The following is a 20,584-nucleotide window of genomic DNA, read 5'->3' on the forward strand; positions in this document are numbered from 1 at the left end:
TAGAGAAACTAACTCGACCCACATGATTCAGAAATAAGAATACGTGCATTTCCATGGTGTTCTAAAAAAATAGATGAATCATAATTAATAAGTTTATTATTCCTTGGAATAAGAGGAATGCGAGTGATCTAAACCCTGCTATGGTGAATGTTTTTGGTGGTCTGCTGCCCTCTAGTGTGAGTCATAGGAAAGGACACTAACAACCATAACATTCAAAATAAGTTATACAATGGAAAATATAGTTAAAAAAATGTCATAATGAGGCGCATACTGTTGTTAGCATCACTGATCCATGGTGTTCGGGTGTGGAAATAAGCCCATGCCATATCTGCTGATTCCTATACGTCTTCCTCTTCCTCTCCAGGCAGCTACTGGGTCTGTTCAGGTACAGCGTATTCTCTCCCTGGGTTGGTGTTTTTTTTTTTTTATGCATAACAAAGAGTCCTAGAGGATCTGCTCAGTGCTTGAGGCAGAGATGTCCAGTAGTCTCCAGGCAGCATATGGGTTTAATTCTTCCTGGTCTCGACACAGAGCCCACACGTACATCATTCTCAGCACCTTATCCTAAAACATAAATGTTACAATTTTTCACAATACAATACAGCAAATGTACACCAAACATAAAGAAACAGTTCTTTACATTCAATTTGACTAATACGAAATTTCCTTTAGATTTAAAGTGAAATTTCTAGTCGTCAGATTTTAAATATGGAGAAAGCAGCTAAACAAATGTAGGCTCTACATGGTTATCTAGGGAAGGGTAATAGGACAAAAGAACTGAATACTGATATTCTATATTCTCTCATTTTCTTTTTAAAAAAGATCTAAAAAAACAAAAACAAAATGGACAATGCTGAATTCTGGTTACAGACCCTTATACGACTTCTTCTGTAAAATGTGCTCAGTGAAAGTCTTAATGCAGGTTGTGTCTTGCTAATATTCTCTTTTCGTCACGAGTTACGGTACATCAAGGCTTGGTTCAGTAAAAATTAGAGCAGTCCATGAGGGACATCGGGTGACATTTAATTGAAGACATAAAACTGATTGGGTTATATGCCTTCCATCCTGTTGAAGTGCTATTACACTCTTTACAACTGGGCAGGCGCCAGCTGCATGTTACGGAGTGACCTCTTTGTCATTTAAACAGTCCAGAGGTTCCCCTAGGAAATAGCATGGTAGATTTACAGCTCATAAAATGAATCGGAATCTTTTTTTAGGCCAATAAAAGCCTTTACTGAACACCTAAATGTCCTACTGAGTACTGCAAATAAATTGTTAATTAAATTCACCTGAGGAAAATATCTTGCTAAGGAAAAAGGAGATATGTTCAGTGAGTTTTTACAAACCTAAATTGCTTTGATTATAACCTGTTTGCATGTAACATAGAAATGACCTTCATTGGTTCCCATAATCAGGCCAGCTAGATTGATCACTTACTGAAAAGCTGGATATACTGACAGATCACAGACTAGGGGATTTATCTGACAGGCTATTTTCTGTGCTGCTCAACTATATAGTGACAGAGACGCAATTATGAACACGTTAGTATGAGGTGCCCCCAGGGACATAAATCAGAATTAACTTGCATATACACATATTAAATTACACTCTTCCATATAATATACTGAAAACCTCACACAAACACTAGTAAAAAGCTCTCACATAAACTAGTGAAAACATTGACCTCTTATATAATCTACTTAAAAGCTCTCATACAAAGTAGTGAGAACTATTCATATAAACTGGTGAAAAGCTTTACCTTTCATATACACTACTAGAAAGCTTTCATATACACTATTAAAAAGCTCTCATATACACTATTAGAACGCTCTCATATACAGTATTAGAATGCTCTCATATACACTATAAGAACGCTCTCATATACACTATTAGAACGCTCTCATATACACTATTAGAAAGCTCTCATAAACACTATTAGAACGCTCTCATATACACTATTAGAAAGCTCTCATACACGCTACTAGAAAGCTCTCATATACACTATTAGAAAGCTCTCATATACACTATTAGAACGCTCTCATATACACTATTAGAACGCTCTCATATACACTATTAGAACGCTCTCATATACACTATTAGAAAGCTCTCATATACACTATTAGAACGCTCTCATAAAAACTATTAGAACGCTCTCATATACACTATTAGAAAGCTCTCATACACGCTACTAGAAAGCTCTCATATACACTATTAGAAAGCTCTCATATACACTATTAGAACGCTCTCATATACACTATTAGAACGCTCTCATAAACACTATTAGAACGCTCTCATAAACACTATTAGAAAGCTCTCATATACACTATTAGAAAGCTCTCATACACGCTACTAGAAAGCTCTCATACACACTACTGAAAAGCTATTAGCGGATTTCAGTTGAAACGGAAGGTGTTTCAGTTGAAACGGAAGGTGTTTCAGTGAAACAGGAAGGACCGTCATTACACCGGAAGTTGTTTTAAACGGAGGTCATTCTGGCTAGCTCCGTACATTTTGTGCTATCTCCGGCCGAAATTGTATCAAATAAAATTATTGATTCATGCTCAGCTATCCGCTAAACAACTCACAGAAGCATGGGCATTACTCGACTTTATTTTTTATGTTTTTGCTTCAACAGAGATCCTTTTCCGGTGTTGTGCGAAATTCTGTTCCCATGTGAAAATCTGTTCCACCTGTGTCGGGAGCGCGCCGCGCATTGCAGCCACATAAGCGGATCTGATCATTTCCCAGGCCTTTCGGATCATTTCTTGGTTAAATAAAAAGTCGTAAAATTATACAAGGTTGAGACATTTAGTTTAATCAGCCGCTGTTGTTTACAAAATTGTAAAATAAAAAAAATAAATGCGGTTTTCTTATGCTGTTTTGTGTTGTTATTTTAAACGCCAAGAGAATCAGTCTCTTTCCAAGTTTTTTCACTTCAGCCTGACAGAAATAAAAGTCAAGTCACCAAATACCAAATTTGTATTTATAATTTTTTATTACTGATATAAGATGATGGGAAGTGCCTGATAGCAGTTCCATAATATGGAAACAAATTAATTTAGCTGCAAATCTTAAACTGTGTTTATTCCTCTCTTCATCAACAACAAACCATCTGGATTCGGTGATATTTGAGCAATGTTTGCCTAAATTAAAGGAGGGGGACCATATATTTTAGCGTTCTAATAGTGTGTATGAGAGCGTTCTAATAGTGTATATGAGAGCTTTCTAATAGTGTATATGAGAGTGTTCTAATAGTGTATATGAGAGCGTTCTAATAGTGTATATGAGAGCGTTCTAATAGTGTATATGAGAGCGTTCTAATAGTGTATATGAGAGCGTTCTAATAGTGTATATGAGAGCGTTCTAATAGTGTATATGAGAGCTTTCTAATAGTGTATATGAGAGCGTTCTAATAGTGTATATGAGAGCGTTCTAATAGTGTTTATGAGAGCTTTCTAATAGTGTATATGAGAGCGTTCTAATAGTGTATATGAGAGTGTTCTAATAGTGTATATGAGAGCGTTCTAATAGTGTATATGAGAGCATTCTAGTAGTGTATATGAGAGCTTTCTAATAGTGTATATGAGAGCGTTCTAATAGTGTATATGAGAGCTTTCTAATAGTGTATATGAGAGCGTTCTAATAGTGTATATGAGAGCTTTCTAATAGTGTATATGAGAGCGTTCTAATAGTGTATATGAGAGTGTTCTAATAGTGTATATGAGAGCGTTCTAATAGTGTATATGAGAGCATTCTAGTAGTGTATATGAGAGCTTTCTAATAGTGTATATGAGAGCATTCTAGTAGTGTATATGAGAGCTTTCTAATAGTGTATATGAGAGCGTTCTAATAGTGTATATGAGAGCGTTCTAATAGTGTATATGAGAGCGTTCTAATAGTGTATATGAGAGCTTTCTAATAGTGTGTATGAGAGCGTTCTAATAGTGTATATGAGAGTGTTCTAATAGTGTATATGAGAGCTTTCTAATAGTGTATATGAGAGCGTTCTAATAGTGTATATGAGAGCTTTCTAGTAGTGTATATGAGAGCTTTCTAATAGTGTATATGAGAGCTTTCTAATAGTGTATATGAGAGCGTTCTAGTGTATATGAGAGCTTTTTAATAGTGTATATGAAAGCTTTCTAGTAGTGTGTATGAAAGGTAAAGCTTTTCACCAGTTTATATGAACAGTTCTCACTACTTTGTATGAGAGCTTTTGAGTAGATTATATAAGAGGTAAATGTTTTCACTAGTTTATGTGAGAGCTTTTTACTAGTGTTTGTGTGAGGTTATTATATAGTATATATGTGAGTGTGAGTATATTATATGGAAGAGTGTAATTTAATATGTGTATATGCAAGTTAATTCTGATTTATGTCCCTGGGGGCACCTCATACGTTAGCTTCAACTCCCTTGTGATTTGGTAAGTTTTAACAGTATTCTTTGTCACATTAATTCTGAGTTTGTTAGAGTGGGGTTCAGCTAAAACAGGGTTTATACAGGAATAAGGAACTCTAATTTAATGCTTTTTAATGCTCTTGGAAATAATTTTAATGCCATCAACAAGTACCCATAACTCTCATATATATATATATATATATATATATATATATATATATATATATATATATACACTATATTGCCAAAAGTATTTGCTCACCCATCCAAATTATTGGAATCAGGTGTTCCAATCACTTCCATGGCCACGGGTGTATAAATTCAAGCACCTAGGCATGCAGACTGTTTTTACAAACATTTGTGAAAGAATGGGTCGCTCTCAGGAGCTCAGTGAATTCCAGCGTGGAACTGTGATAGGATGCCACCTGTGCAACAAATCCAGTCGTGAAATTTCCTCGCTCCTAAATATTCCACAGTCAACTGTCAGCTGTATTATAAGAAAATGGAAGTGTTTGGGAACGACAGCAACTCAGCCACGAAGTGGTAGGCCACGTAAACTGACGGAGCGGGGTCAGCGGATGCTGACGCGCATAGTGCGAAGAGGTCGCCAACTTTCTGCAGAGTCAATCACTACAGACCTCCAAACTTCATGTGGCCTTCAGATTAGCTCAAGAACAGTGCGCAGAGAGCTTCATGGAATGGGTTTCCATGGTCGAGCAGCTGCATCCAAGCCATACATCACCAAGTGCAATGCAAAGCGTCGGATGCGGTGGTGTAAAGCACGCCGCCACTGGACTCTAGAGCAGTGGAGACGCGTTCTCTGGAGTGACGAATCGCGCTTCTCCATCTGGCAATCTGATGGACGGGTCTGGGTTTGGCGGTTGCCAGGAGAACGGTACTTGTCTGACTGCATTGTGCCAAGTGTAAAGTTTGGTGGAGGGGGGATTATGGTGTGGGGTTGTTTTTCAGGAGCTGGGCTTGGCCCCTTAGTTCCAGTGAAAGGAACTCTGAATGCTTCAGCATACCAAGACATTTTGGACAATTCCATGCTCCCAACTTTGTGGGAACAGTTTGGAGCTGGCCCCTTCCTCTTCCAACATGACTGTGCACCAGTGCACAAAGCAAGGTCCATAAAGACATGGATGACAGAGTCTGGTGTGGATGAACTTGACTGGCCTGCACAGAGTCCTGACCTCAACCCGATAGAACACCTTTGGGATGAATTAGAGCGGAGACTGAGAGCCAGGCCTTCTCGTCCAACATCAGTGTGCGACCTCACAAATGCGCTTCTGGAAGAATGGTCAAAAATTCCCATAAACACACTCCTAAACCTTGTGGACAGCCTTCCCAGAAGAGTTGAAGCTGTTCTAGCTGCAAAGGGTGGACCGACGTCATATTGAACCCTATGGATTAGGAACGGGATGTCACTTAAGCTCATATGTGAGTCAAGGCAGGTGAGCAAATACTTTTGGCAATATAGTGTATATATATCAGTGGCGTATCTTGGTCATAAAAAGTAGGGAGGACAGAGAGAGAGAGAGAGAGAGAGAGAGAGAGAGAGAGAGAGACAGAGATCTGGAGGTTATATTTGTATTTCGGTGCTTGGTGCTGAGGCACTGTTAAAGGGGTTGCATTGTTTGTAATAAACTGAAGTAGGCCTATAGAGCAAGTTTGTGTGGGCATATCAATTGTTTTTACACTGAAGCAAAGGTGATTATGATTTTGAATATGATGTTTTTACATTTGAATGGGCTGTGTGGAATTTAAGGTATTTTAAAAGGCCTAAACATTTCGAATTTATTTGAAAAAGTAATCAAGTCTCCTTGATGTCTGGGTGGCAAATTTATCAATCACATGTTCATACCACTTGGGGTCTTGTTGGAGACATTTCAGCATCTTCCTTTCAATAGAAATGATTGCCAAACTCTTCAGTCTCTCCTGCCCCATTCTTGTGAAACTTTTAATATGTTTCAGGCAAGAGAAGCTCCTCTCAACTCCTGCTGAGGTAGTAGCAATCAGAGACATTAGTCTGTGCACCTCAGCCATCGCCTCATCAAGCCTGTTGGACTTCATGAAGCTTATGGCTTCGCACAGTTTTTTGGAGGAGTGGAGCTCATCATCACTGTAGTAGTGCTGCAGCTGTGCTTTTAATTTAGGCTCATCAAAGAAGTGGCCGTATGTCTCGAATAGTTTGCTAATGCTTTGGTAGGGAATGCTGCCTTAAATGAGTCGAATTTTTCAAAGTCTAACAGCTCCATAAAATGTAGACGATCGAGCTGCTGGAAGCACTGGGTGAGCTGCGCTCTGATGCTGTCGTGCACTGCTTCGTAGAGAGATCTGTAAAACTCGGTATGACTCTGCTCACCCTGCCTTTCAACATCCTGAAAACAACATCAATTACTTCCATTGTTTCGTTTATTGATTTCAACAGTAATCAAAGGCACTATTCAACAAGTCGATGTCCGTTCTAGAGAATGAATGAAAAATTGCATGACACTGAAATTTTGTCATCCAATCAGCCCACCCTCTTCATTCTGATTGGGCACATCGACGAATGCAACGTTGCAGATTGGCCGCTTGATGACAGGCTAGCATTTCGAGCTGACCCTCCCAAAGGGAGGACCGTCCTCACTGTCCTCCATTCACTTCAATGTTAAAATGAGAAGCCCGCGCTACGGCCAGGTTTTGAGCATTTATAATGGGAGTCAATGAGGGGGTTAGGGAGGACGGTCCTCAGTGGACCGTTTAGCGATTTAGAAGTGCTAAAATAGAATTTTACCGCAAACAACCTACTAAATACCTATGAAATACCAACAATTATATAATTAATACGTTTTTCGTTTTTATTATAATATCTTCTGCAAGTTTTGACAATTTTTTTAGGGAGGATCTTCCTCCCTTTCCTCAATGGGGGAGACGCCATTGATATAGATATATATATATATAGATATATATATATATATATATATCTATATATATATATCAATAAATAAACACGGCAAAATCCTCCATCATCAAAACGAGGAACTGTCCCCATTTCCTCGTTTTCCAGGCACTTTTGTTGAAATTTGCATTTTCCCGTTCTCTACATTTTTTCTCCGCCTTGAGCTTCTTTTCCGAACGTACGGCTTTACGATCAACTGGAAGAAGTTCCGCACAAACACATGGAACCAGTTATAACTCATAATATATCTGACGAAATCGTTTTTATAAACTTTTTTATTTTATTTAAGCATTTAAAAGCCACCGATAATCACATTTAATTAATTTTAATGCCAATTAAGGCCTTAATTAAAAAAATAATAATTTAATCACTGACCGCGGAAACCCTGTAAAAACTTCATTTATTCTTAAACGATAGTTAAAAGTTTGGACCGGATCATGTTAAAAAGAAAGTGAAGAATGTATGACAAATAGGTGTTTGGTTAAGAATGTTTCCTCTTGCAACTGTTGGCATGTCTGTCCTCCCTTTTTCATGGCTGTTATCATCGACATGTTCCCTGTTGTTCGGTGATCATTTCACTCTACTAAACTGTATGTGTCTGAGGTCAGGTCGGCCCCTCTCACACAAGTGCAGACTCCTAATGTTTGTGTCGTTTCACCCTGCCGATTGAATGCAAGTAGTCTAAACTGACAGACTTTCACAACGTGGGAATTAGGGGTAAAAATAGGCAGAAAATCAATTAGTGTGTTCTGAGCCAAAGACTATTCACTTAAGACTATTAACAAAAATTGTGTTTTGATTTTTGAATGAAAAGTGTGTCGTTCCTCTTACAGGGTCTCCCTCCACCACCTCTCCCTTGGTGTTTCGGATTACCATGACCAACTGAGCCTGGAAGGTGATAATCAGCACTGGACCCTGTTCCATCATCTTCCCCATGGCCAACTGGAAAAGCAATAATTAATAATAATTATCATGACCTTGAAAGCTTGCTTGCTCAGAATCAATTATAGCGGGACTTTGCAGTAAACTTTCTGTGGAAAAGTGCTAAATTCTACTTGCATGGCACATATGTGTGACTGACGTAAACAGGAAGTGGAGGCTTCAATCTAGCATGCACCACAAATCAGTAACAGAAAAACATTTTAATAAATGTGTTGCTGTCAGTCAAGTTTCAAGCACTTTCTACTAAGTGTTATTTGCATTTCTTCTTGCAGATCTCCTCTTATAAAGGCCATTAGACAAACCAAATTTGAAATCAAATCTTATCTACGAATCAAATAAAATATAGAGCATATGTTGGCTTATCTACTCTGGTAATTGATGTTCTTAAAAGGCATTCAAATTCAGCGATGTGACCTTGTCCAAGTAGCAAACTAATAGTCACGTGAACGAGGAGTTTTTATCATATCAACAGGAAGACATTGTCTAATATTTCATGAATTCATTTTCAGCACATGTGGAAAAACCTGTAAAATCCTGAGCTGAATCAAATCGCTGCTTCCAGAGTTTGTTAATAAAGCATTTAAATGTGTAAATCAGGGATCTTTTAGCTATAGGATAATTGATCTAAAGTCCCTGTTTCAAAGCATCCATCAAGTAAATGTTAATCTAGAAAAAATTGAGTCTAAGACTTACGTCTATATTATCTATGTCCAGAATCTTAGAGTGGAACTGAAGTCCCATGGCTTTGGCTTGCTGAATTGGATGTGCGAGTTGGCTGTAAGTCTGTTTACCAAAGGAAAAAGAAAAATATAATAAACAAAATCCCTTTAACACAGCTTTACTAGATCTACACATTCTCAGTAGATGCAGTTCAAATGATTAAGAGCTATGGACAGTATTAGCTTGGTAACGGCCCAAGAAGATCTCCAACTGATGTTCTTACCGCTTCATAACACCAGTCCTTCAGTACCTCCAGCTCCCCTCTGATCATCGCCTGCACAATAAAACATATATGCCCACATGTTTGGGAGGAAAGATCTTGCATTCAAAAAATCCATACTACACTCTATAACAGTCATTATTTCTTCAGATTGTAAAATTTCCCCATAGATTTATGAACAATCAGACTTTAAATAAAGAACTCATAGAGAATATGCATGGATGGAATAAATGGTCAACATACCTCCAGAATATTTGGGATGATATCTTGTTCACATTGTTTCAGGAAAGAATCTTTATCAAAGGAAGGGTCCACCTTCAAGATCTCTGTTAAAACCTCAGACATTTCTGTCTTTGAAAACAGTCCTCCTAAAAAAACAAAACACCAAAAACAGTAGTCAAGATTGGAAACACAAAAACAAAACAGTTTTTAAGCGTTTGGTTTCAAAAAAAGAGAGAGAAAAAAAGTAAGTTATACAAAGCAAAAACAACATCAACAAGAGAAACTATTATAAATTGTTTTTTGCCTTTTTAGAAGAGAAACTCATTTGATGAACCCATGACAGTCTGGGAAGTGAAGACATTCATCAGGAGAAATGTAGGAAAAGGCAACGATCCACTATGAAGGCTAACAGAGGCTAACAGGGGTGGGAGTCTTCCTCCCAATCCACTCAAGTGTGTTGGGCCTAAATCTGTACAGTCTATCTAACAATGTCATTATTAATAGAGTGATTATTTCTTACACTGATTCTGTGTCCCTGTTTGAATTTGATTTTTTTCCCCCATGATGTTCTAATAAGAGGCAATGGGGATAATTTCACTGTAAGTTGGAGTTGCGGCGGCCGGGTATGGGCCCGACGCTCCAGCGCCATCCATTTTCAGGGCTAGTTGATTCGGCAGGTGAGTTTTTACACACTCCTTAGCGGATTCCGACTTCCATGGCCACCGTCCTGCTGTCTATATCAACCAACACCTTTTCTGGGGTCTGATGAGAGTCAGCGCCTTAACCCGGCGTTCGGTTCATCCCGCAGCGCCAGTTCTGCTTACCAAAAGTAGCCCACTGGGCGGCTCGCATTCCACTCCAAGCCAGCGAGCCAGGCTTCTTACCCATTTAAAGTTTGAGAATAAGTTGAGATTGTTTAATTAACTGATTAACTAATATTTGACCAAAGCAGGCAGCCGCTCTACTGTGATGCACCACAGGACTGTTGGGCTCTATCAAGTAGCTTCACCAGTTGTCACCATCAGGCTATCTAATATTTCTGTAGACAGATGATGGTATCAAAACACTATTAGGATGGAAGCTTCATCTATATAACTTTACTCTATGATAATTTATTTTTTGTTTAGATATAAAGTGAATATGCACCTTGACAAGGTTTTGAAAACAATCAGAAAATCCGCTATAAAGTCTGACACAGTGATCTCTTACCTATGATGTCAGTCATCTTGTCTGTGACAGCACGAGAGGCTCTAATGACGACGTTGTCGCTCTCATCATACTTCATCTTCATCTCAAAGAACCCTTAAGGCAACAAAGAACGAATTAGACTATATAAAGACTGGAGAAAAAATATATTACTTACAATCTCAGATACACTATATTGCCAAAAGTATTTGCTCACCCATCCAAATTATTGGAATCAGGTGTTCCAATCACTTCCATGGCCACAGGTGTATAAATTCAAGCACCTAGGCATGCAGACTGTTTTTACAAACATTTGTGAAAGAATGGGTCGCTCTCAGGAGCTCAGTGAATTCCAGCGTGGAACTGTGATAGGATGCCACCTGTGCAACAAATCCAGTCGTGAAATTTCCTCGCTCCTAAATATTCCACAGTCAACTGTCAGCTGTATTATAAGAAAATGGAAGTGTTTGGGAACGACAGCAACTCAGCCACGAAGTGGTAGGCCACGTAAACTGACGGAGCGGGGTCAGCGGATGCTGACGCGCATAGTGCGAAGAGGTCGCCAACTTTCTGCAGAGTCAATCACTACAGACCTCCAAACTTCATGTGGCCTTCAGATTAGCTCAAGAACAGTGCGCAGAGAGCTTCATGGAATGGGTTTCCATGGTCGAGCAGCTGCATCCAAGCCATACATCACCAAGTGCAATGCAAAGCGTCGGATGCGGTGGTGTAAAGCACGCCGCCACTGGACTCTAGAGCAGTGGAGACGCGTTCTCTGGAGTGACGAATCGCGCTTCTCCATCTGGCAATCTGATGGACGGGTCTGGGTTTGGCGGTTGCCAGGAGAACGGTACTTGTCTGACTGCATTGTGCCAAGTGTAAAGTTTGGTGGAGGGGGGATTATGGTGTGGGGTTGTTTTTCAGGAGCTGGGCTTGGCCCCTTAGTTCCAGTGAAAGGAACTCTGAATGCTTCAGCATCCCAAGACATTTTGGACAATTCCATGCTCCCAACTTTGTGGGAACAGTTTGGAGCTGGCCCCTTCCTCTTCCAACATGACTGTGCACCAGTGCACAAAGCAAGGTCCATAAAGACATGGATGACAGAGTCTGGTGTGGATGAACTTGACTGGCCTGCACAGAGTCCTGACCTCAACCCGATAGAACACCTTTGGGATGAATTAGAGCGGAGACTGAGAGCCAGGCCTTCTCGTCCAACATCAGTGTGCAACCTCACAAATGCGCTTCTGGAAGAATGGTCAAAAATTCCCATAAACACACTCCTAAACCTTGTGGACAGCCTTCCCAGAAGAGTTGAAGCTGTTCTAGCTGCAAAGGGTGGACCGACGTCATATTGAACCCTATGGATTAGGAACGGGATGTCACTTAAGCTCATATGTGAGTCAAGGCAGGTGAGCAAATACTTTTGGCAATATAGTGTATTTACATACAGAGACCTTAAAGTGAGTTTAATGGTGAGAATAAAATGCTATTTGTGTCATTTTAAGATGAAATAAGGACTGAGAGAAATAAGTTACTTTAGATCATCTGATATAATTGTGAACAAAACAGTCTAAGCTCCAATCTGTTTGTTATAGTGACAACATTCAGAAGAAATGTATACAGGTGCTGGTCATAAAATTAGAATATCATGAAAAAGTAGATTGATTTCAGTAATTCCATTTAAAAAGTGAAACTTGTATATTATATTCATACATTACATACAAACTCATATATTTCAGATGTTTATTTTGTTTAATTTTGATGATTACAAATGACAACAAATGAAAATCTCAAATTCATCATATCAGAAAATTAGAATATTGTGAAAAGGTTCAAAATTGATGGCCCCTGGTGCCACACTCTAATCAGCTAATTAACTCAAACCACCTGCAAAAGCCTTTAAATGGTCTTTCAGTCTAGTTCTATAGGCTACACAATCATGGGGAAGACTGCTGACTTGACAGTTGTCCAAACGATGACCATCGACACCTTGCACAAGGAGGGCAAGACACAAAAGGTCATCGCTAAAGAGGCTGGCTGTTCACAGAGCTCAGTGTCCAAGCACATTAATAGAGAGGCGAAGGGAAGGAAAAGATGTGGTCGAAAAAAGTGTACAAGCAAGAGAGATAACCGCACCCTGGAGAGGATTGTGAAACAAAACCCCTTCAAAAATGTGGGGGAGATTCACAAAGAGTGGACTGCAGCTGGAGTGAGTGCTTCAAGAACCACCACACACAGACGTATGAAAGACATGGGTTTCTGCTGTCGCATTCCTTGTGTCAAGCCACTCTTGAACCACAGACAGCGTCAGAAGCGTCTAAAGAGAAACAGGACTGGACTGCTGGTGAGTGGTCCAAAGTCATGTTCTCTGATGAAAGTAAATTTTGCATTTCCTTTGGAAATCAAGGTCCCAGAGTCTGGAGGAAAAGAAGAGAGGCACTTCATCCACGTTGCTTGAAATCCAGTGTAAAGTTTCCACAGTCAGTGATGGTTTGGGGTGCCATGTCATCTGCTGGTGTTGGTCCATTGTGTTTTCTGAGGTCCAGGGTCAACGCAGCCACATACCAGGAAGTTTTAGAGCACTTCATGCTTCCTGCAGCTGACCAACTTTTTGGAGATGCAGATTTCATTTTCCAACAGGACTTGGCACCTGCACACAGTGCCAAAGCTACCAGTACCTGGTTGAAGGACCATGGTATCCCTGTTCTTAATTGGCCAGCAAACTCTCCTGACCTTAACCCCATAGAAAATCTATGGGGTATTGTGAAGAAGAAGATGCAATACACCAGACCCAACAATTCAGAAGAGCTAAAAGCCACTATTAGAGCAACCTGGGCTATCATAACACCTGAGCAGTGCCACAGACTGATCGACTCCATGCCACGCCGCATTGCTGCAGTAATACAGGCCAAAGGAGGCCCAACTAAATACTGAGTGCTGTACATGCTCATACTTTTCATGTTCATACTTTTCAGTTGGCCAACATTTCTATAAATCCTTTGTTTTTATTGGTCTTCAGTAATATTCTAATTTTCTGATATGATGAATTTGAGATTTTCATTTGTTGTCATTTGTAATCATCAAAATTAAACAAAATAAACATCTGAAATATATGAGTTTGTATGTAATGTATGAATATAATATACAAGTTTCACTTTTTAAATGGAATTACTGAAATCAATCTACTTTTTCATGATATTCTAATTTTATGACCAGCACCTGTACATCTTCAGTGGATCTCTGAGTAAAATATGCTACAAGATAGTAGCCTGATAAACCAGACTAAATGTGAGATTAAATGTGTAATTTACACAGGCAAAATTTATTTTGGCCGCTGCCGGGCGGGGCTAGTTTACTGGGCTAACAAGATAATACAATACACGAAAACACGTTTTACGATATACTGCATAATAAAGAGAAAAAAAAACAATGTTCTAACAATTAGGAAACAATGACAAAAGCAGAGAAAGAGTAAAATAAAGATGAATATCCCTTACTATTAAAGACCACATTGTTGTCCTTGAAGTCTTTCCATTGTTGGTACCACTTTGAGTCTTTGTGCAGCACCACACCCATAGCTTCCCTAAAAAAGATTTTAAAAGATACAGATTTAAAGCTGTCATTCAGCTCAAACATCTTTATTACTCGGGATGCAACTAACGATTATTTTGCAAATCAATTCATCTGTTGATTATTTTTTGATTAATAATCAGATAGTCAAAGGTTCCTTAAAGAGGATTTTTTTTTGCTAAATTAAACCAGGTAAAACTAAAAGTTTTCCATTAGAGGAGTTCTGGATAGAACATATTGACAGACAAAAATATTTTTATCTTAAATGCAAAATGCTTATATATATACATATATATAATTTTTTTTTTTTTTTTACAATTTTGGTATAATTGCTGCTCAAGGTGGGTCGCTCTGTCTGCTAAAGGCACAGTCTATGTACTCCACTTAATGATTATTACTGAATTCATTGACGATTATTTCAATAATCGATTAATCCAATTAATTGTTTCAGCCCTAATTATAACACAAAATAATACCTGCATAAAATTATTAGATAAAGATCATCTATTGTTGCCTCTTTAGGAGACGCCGCCATAGATTAAGAAGCTTTGCCCTAAAAAAACTGCAGAACTTGATAGAATTAATGATGGAAATGGATCAGTGTTTGCGTGGATAAAGTCTTAGCACTCTATAGTTTTTCATTTCACCGCTCACAGCAAAATGAGCTGAACTGCTTTGTGTAACGCAGAGGAGCAATCCTCCCTCTCAGTATCAGAGGACTCAATGGGCACTCACTTACTCATTGGCTTCAAAGACCTTTCCGTCCTCCCCCGCCCCCTTGGATGAGAACTCTGTCCTCTTCCGGAGTCGGGCTGGAGGTTTGTACGGTCCAGTTTGGCCAAGGTCACCGATCTCCTTCTTCACACTCTCCACACTCTAAAAAACATTAATAGGTGGCTCATCACAATAAATACAACATTTTTCCATTCAAAATTCTTATTTGTCTGTTTAATTTAAATCTTGTTTGATATTTAACTTGGTGATAAATAAATTAGGAGAAATGACAATTAGAGCCACTTAACTTTAGGTCAGGATATAGTAAAATTATAAATCCCTCAGTTAAAGTTCGTACCTGAGATATTGCTCTGAACGCACCAGTCTTCCCCAGCATCTCTCCGCTCTTAGAGACCGATTCTGCCGATGTCTTTGCAGTTTTGGCTGCTTCCTCCATCCCCTCTTTGATTTTCTTACCAATTTCTGTACGACTGACCTCTTCCAGCCCCTGTCCATAACACAAATAAGCAAGCACAATTAAATACAGTCTATACCAATTTAGTGAAGAAAAAAAAACAAAACAAAAAAACAGGAGAAAAAAAAGGCTGCGAAAAGCTTAAGATGCATTTCACATTCACCTCTTTAACCGTCTCTGAAATGGTTCCCAGTTTCTTCTTCAGGACCTCGGAGGTCTTCACCGTTTCTGACTCTATTGTTTTCTAGGAAACAAAAGTAAGCAACGATCAAGTGAAAGAACAGAACAAGAAATCAAGTGCAAAGTAATTTTGTGTAGGCAGAGATACTAACATATTTCCTCCGAGCTTGTTTCAGTGCATCTGACTCTTCAAGTTTTTTGGCCTCTTCTCGAAACTTCTTGATATTTTCTTTCATTTCTTTGTTTTTGTTCAGCTCCTGCTTTAGGTTATCCAAAAATTCCCCAAGGAAACCTTTTCTCCCTCCACTCTTGTCCCCCGACATATACCTCACCTGAAGAAGAGGAGGCTGAGGCACAACAAAACATTAGATTTATGAGATTTAAAACAGAAAGACACATTTATGGCACTCTTACAATCATAACAGTAGAATGTCTTAGAGAAACTATTTCCCATTTGGGGTTTTTAATGGGGTTACAGCTGTAAACTTTCATTAACTTTCCTGGGATTACATGAGAGAAATCAAGGAAGAAAAGTTCATAATCAAGATGTGGAGATAAAATTAAATACTCCCTCAACCAATTTTTTTTTTCTGTTTTTGATTAAAATTAAAAGTTCTTAGTCTTGAAGTTATTTTTTTTTGCTTTTTTTTCTGATGTGTGAACCTGTATGTTTCCGTTTGTCTTTTTGTTTTGCCACTTACTGAATTTCCCCACAAAGGGTCAGTAAAGAATAAGCAGAACATTAAGTGGTGTGAGAAAATATTTGTCTCTTTCTATTTTGCATATTTTTTCACACTTGTTTAAGAACAAGTTTAAAAATTGGTCAAAAACAACACACGTAAAAAAAAAAATGTAGATTTGTTTTAAATTAAGGTTTCTGGATTTGGTTTAAAGAAAAACAAATTCAAACCTACAAGGTCCTGAATGAGTAATTGAACTATCCTTGTTATAACACAACTCTACTTTCTCTCACCTGGGTTTATTTACTTTAGCCAGAGCTGTTCTAAACCATAAAATCACCTATAAAGGATGTGTCTGACAGTGAAAAATGAAGTTCACCAAAAAGATCCTAAAAAAGCCTGAGATCCAAAGAAATTCAGGAACAGATATAGAAAGAATAGAAAGCCCTATAGATCTACATGTCTGGAAAGGTTTATAAAGCCATACTTAAAGCTTTGGGAATCTAGTAAACCTCAGGGAGACCTATTGTTCACAATTGGAGAAAACAGTGGAGAAAGCAGTGAACCTTCCTAGGAGTTTTCAGCTGGCCGAAATCATCCCAAGAACAAAACAGTAATTCATCAAGATCACAAAAGACCCAAACTGAGATCATCTCAGTTAAAGACAGTGTTCATGCCTCCACTATAAGAAGGAGAATGGCCTCCATGGCTGAGTTCAAAGGCCAAAACCACTGCTGAGCCAAAATAACATTAAAGTTAGTCTCATTTTATTTTTGGTAAAATATTCTTTGGAGTTATGACACAAATAATGGTCCTTTAAAAAACTGTGTAATTACATCCAGTGCAAAAAGTGACACAATTAAAAAATATATATTATTAATTTTTGGTGGTGTTATGGTTTGGGGATGTTTTGATGCTTCAAAACCTGAGGGGTGTTAAATAAAGAGACAGATCAATTAATGAATGAGGTGTTTTTGACTCTGTTTTAATCCGTGGCCAGGTATGCACCTCACCACTAGTGTTACTAACCATTTTTAAGTTACTTTAAAGTGGAAAAAATAAGTTATTTCATCAACTACAGTGTTTTTTTTTCCAAGCAACATTCTTGACTAAAGTCTGACTAAATCTAAATTAAAAGCAGTTTATGAAACTATGTCTAAACTCTTCAGACCTATAGATTTAAAGAAAAAAACCCAATCCATATTGATTTAATTTAAAGACTATTGGCTAAGGTTGTCAAAGTTGACACTGTTAAAATGTTGAAATTTAATTAGGATATTTTCTAAAAACAATTTATCTAATATAAAAGGTGATGCATTTAATCTATCAGTAATGACCTGCTATCCCTTTTCTCCGACAGGCTTCTACCAGAACTGCTCCTCTGAGAAGGTGAAATAAGGACATGATGACATTTTACCATGGTTTGTCAATGGACTCCATGAACACCGATTAGTTGAACCCGACTTGCATTTGTGACATTAAGGAAGCGAGGCATTCCTTTGGCAGACATCCCAAGTCTCCCTGAAGTTCCGGGAGTCTCCCTGATATAGATAGTTGTTCACAGATGCCCGCGAGTTGGATAAATTATCCCGGATTTTAGACTATGTGAGGTGGGGTTTTTTCAATGCGAGTGAGAGCGAGCAGGCAGTACAATAATTCGTGCATCATGTGTGGATTAGAACTACTTTGAGTGCGCAGACAACAAGAGAGAGCGGGGTGTGAGGAGGAGGTTGCCTTTGAAACCTGTGCAGCGTATCTGTCCAAAGTGATGCTCTGTTCAACCAGCGTTCCAGGTGACTGGTTGTCAGAGAGCTGATTGGATCAGTCCAATAATTTTCTCTGGTTACTCTCTGGCAGTCACCTAGTTACCACTTAAAGCTGTGCATCCTGGGAAACGGCAGAGGATCAATCCTCTAAATATAGGACTAATTTTACAGCAGAATGTACTAAAGTATATCCATGTCTAGTGAAGGGGAGGAACAGTGGTGGATCTAGACCAAATGTACCAGGGGGCCTGAAGGGGGCCAGCGTGTTTTCATGGGGGCACAAAAAAGCATGTATTAAAATTCAGGGCAAGGTATTCACATATATTAAGAGAGCTGCATGTAGTGAAATTACTTTTCAATTAAGTTCAATAGAAATTCTATTTCTTATGAGGTTGAAATACATTTAAAATTTAGGCATTTTACATATTTTTTGACTTAATTTAAGTTAAAACTACTGTTTTCTATAAATTTGAATTAGAAGTCAAGAAAAACTGCTAAGTTCATCTGTAAAAATTTGAGCATTTTCTTTTATTTATTGTGGAAGAAAAAAACATTTAACATTTAAAAAACATTTAACTCAATCCCACTGAAGCTATCACCTTATTGTTTTTGAATAATTTGTAAAACAGAATTTGTAATGAAAAGAATGGAATAAATCCAAAGGAGCTATCAGTAGTGATGTCTGTTCCAGCGCATATCTTTATTAGAATTTCTTTTAAGTAATATGTCTTCAGTACAGGGGCCGTAACAGGGACCAGGACATGATCTAGACACTGGCCCCCGTTGGCTCCTGTCTAGAACCAGCCATGGTGAGGAATGATGACACAGTGACGAGGTGCACTGCATGCAGAAGTCCCATGAAAAACAGGAAAAGCACAACTGATGGTCAAGGCTACAAGATTGAAATTATTGAAAATAAAAGACTAATACTGTTCTGTTTTGTGTTTAAGAAATGACTGTTAGTTAATAACAGTTGTTGAAAAGCTGCTGGCCTTAAGTGTGTACGTATGGGGCAGGGTGCAGATCCGTTGTCCCCGGGTGGCGGGGGGATAAGTATCTCCTTGAAATTAGTTTTTGGAACTTGGGATGTCTGCTTTGGTGAAACCCAATAATTGTAGCTTGAGATGTGCCTCACTTGGGTCAGGATACGGAGCCCGAGTCTGGCTTTTCTGAATGATTCTTGTGGAACACGCTTTGTGATAAATGGAAACACAGATTCTGCTGTCTGACAAAATATCCTGAAGGAGGATATCTGGACATCTCTGTGTCCTAAATCTGGGTTTTGCAGCAGGACATTGATCTGAAATGGGAACTTAGGAGTGGCCTAGTCCAAGTCCTAACCCCAAACTCCACTGAAATGCTGTGGAACAACCTTAAATAGGCCACTTCATGCTCAGAAACCCACCAGTGTGGTTCAGTTAAATCTGAAAATATGTGTGGGGCTAAATTCCTTCAATGCTCTGCAAGATTTATTGCAAACACTTGATTGTAGTCGTTGCTGTTGCTTGAAAAACCAGTTATCAGCTTTAGGGGCAATAACTTTTATTCCGTGTTAAACATAGGTTTTCCTATTTTCCTTATAAATAAAAATATTTACAAACTGCATTTTCTGTTTAACTTAAATTTTTTTTACTTGTTGAATGTCCTGAAACATGCAGATAGATCCTAAAAGGGGGCATCCATTTTCTCACACGACAGTACATGGAAATACTATTACCATTTAAAAGCTTCTCACTCCAGAAAGAAATCACATGTGGTACTAGTACCTGTGGAAACCTCGAGAGTCCACATGTCCTGTAAACATGGGTTCTGTTCGGTAACAGCAGGTGAGAGGAAGGGAAGGCAACCAAGCCTCTTCTGACACATATCTGAAGACACACAAAAAGGTCCTGGACTTGGTAAATATGAGGATTAGAACATTTGTAAGAACACATAGAATAGAAAAACATTTCACCTATAAAATCCCTCTTTGCCTTAATTAATTTTTGTTTCGTTCAGGCAAATATAGTCCAAGAAATGCAGCTTTTCTCGATGACAGCTAACACACAGTTAGCAATGCTACATTAAACTAGTCGGTTAAACAAAGTCATGTTGTTCAACGTCGACCATATTTACGAAACTACTTAAACATATATTCCGCCTCTATTGTCATTTTATATTACCTGCATGTGGAGTATTAACAAAGTCCGAGGAACTCACCTGATAACACTGACACAAGGGAGCCGCCATCTTGGATACCGTGCCTGTCATTACTTCCGGTGTCGTCAGACCAGCATACTCAATGCGCATGCGCTAGTCCCGTTTATCCCTCTTGTTTGGTACGAAAAAGCACTTTAAACTAACTCAACGGGCGAGTATCCCTTTAGTTATGTACAAAAAAAAAAGTTAAAACGCCAAAAATGAAGTAATTTGTTTTTTGTAGATGACTAAAGGGATCCACACCTGTTAAGGTAATTTAAGGTGTATTTTTCATACAAAAGTTAAGGGATAAATGGGTATTGGCTATAGGTATGCTGATCTGGCAGAACACCAGCAGTAAACATCATTAAAGTAACAAGGTCCTCCTCA

At 38.6% G+C, this 20,584-nt stretch overlaps 1 protein-coding gene across 1 annotated transcript; it reads right to left on the reverse strand.

Annotated features, from left to right (window-relative positions):
* Positions 1-380: 380 nt before the first annotated feature.
* On the reverse strand, positions 381-20,325 carry timm44 (translocase of inner mitochondrial membrane 44 homolog (yeast)). Its single transcript, XM_038307952.1, has 13 exons — positions 20,216-20,325; positions 19,783-19,884; positions 15,723-15,917; positions 15,554-15,634; positions 15,274-15,423; positions 14,941-15,077; positions 14,129-14,214; positions 10,656-10,748; positions 9,468-9,592; positions 9,228-9,278; positions 8,978-9,067; positions 8,174-8,284; positions 381-564 (listed from the first exon to the last, which is right to left on the reverse strand). The coding sequence occupies exons 1-13, from the start codon at positions 20,303-20,305 to the stop codon at positions 445-447; spliced, it is 1,431 nt and encodes a 476-aa protein (XP_038163880.1). The 5' UTR covers positions 20,306-20,325; the 3' UTR covers positions 381-444.
* Between the last annotated feature and the right edge of the window lie 259 nt (positions 20,326-20,584).

The sequence above is a fragment of the Cyprinodon tularosa genome, unplaced genomic scaffold, assembly GCF_016077235.1.
Source record: "Cyprinodon tularosa strain WSP-4 unplaced genomic scaffold, ASM1607723v1 ctg624, whole genome shotgun sequence".
Taxonomy (NCBI): Eukaryota; Metazoa; Chordata; class Actinopteri; order Cyprinodontiformes; family Cyprinodontidae; genus Cyprinodon; species Cyprinodon tularosa.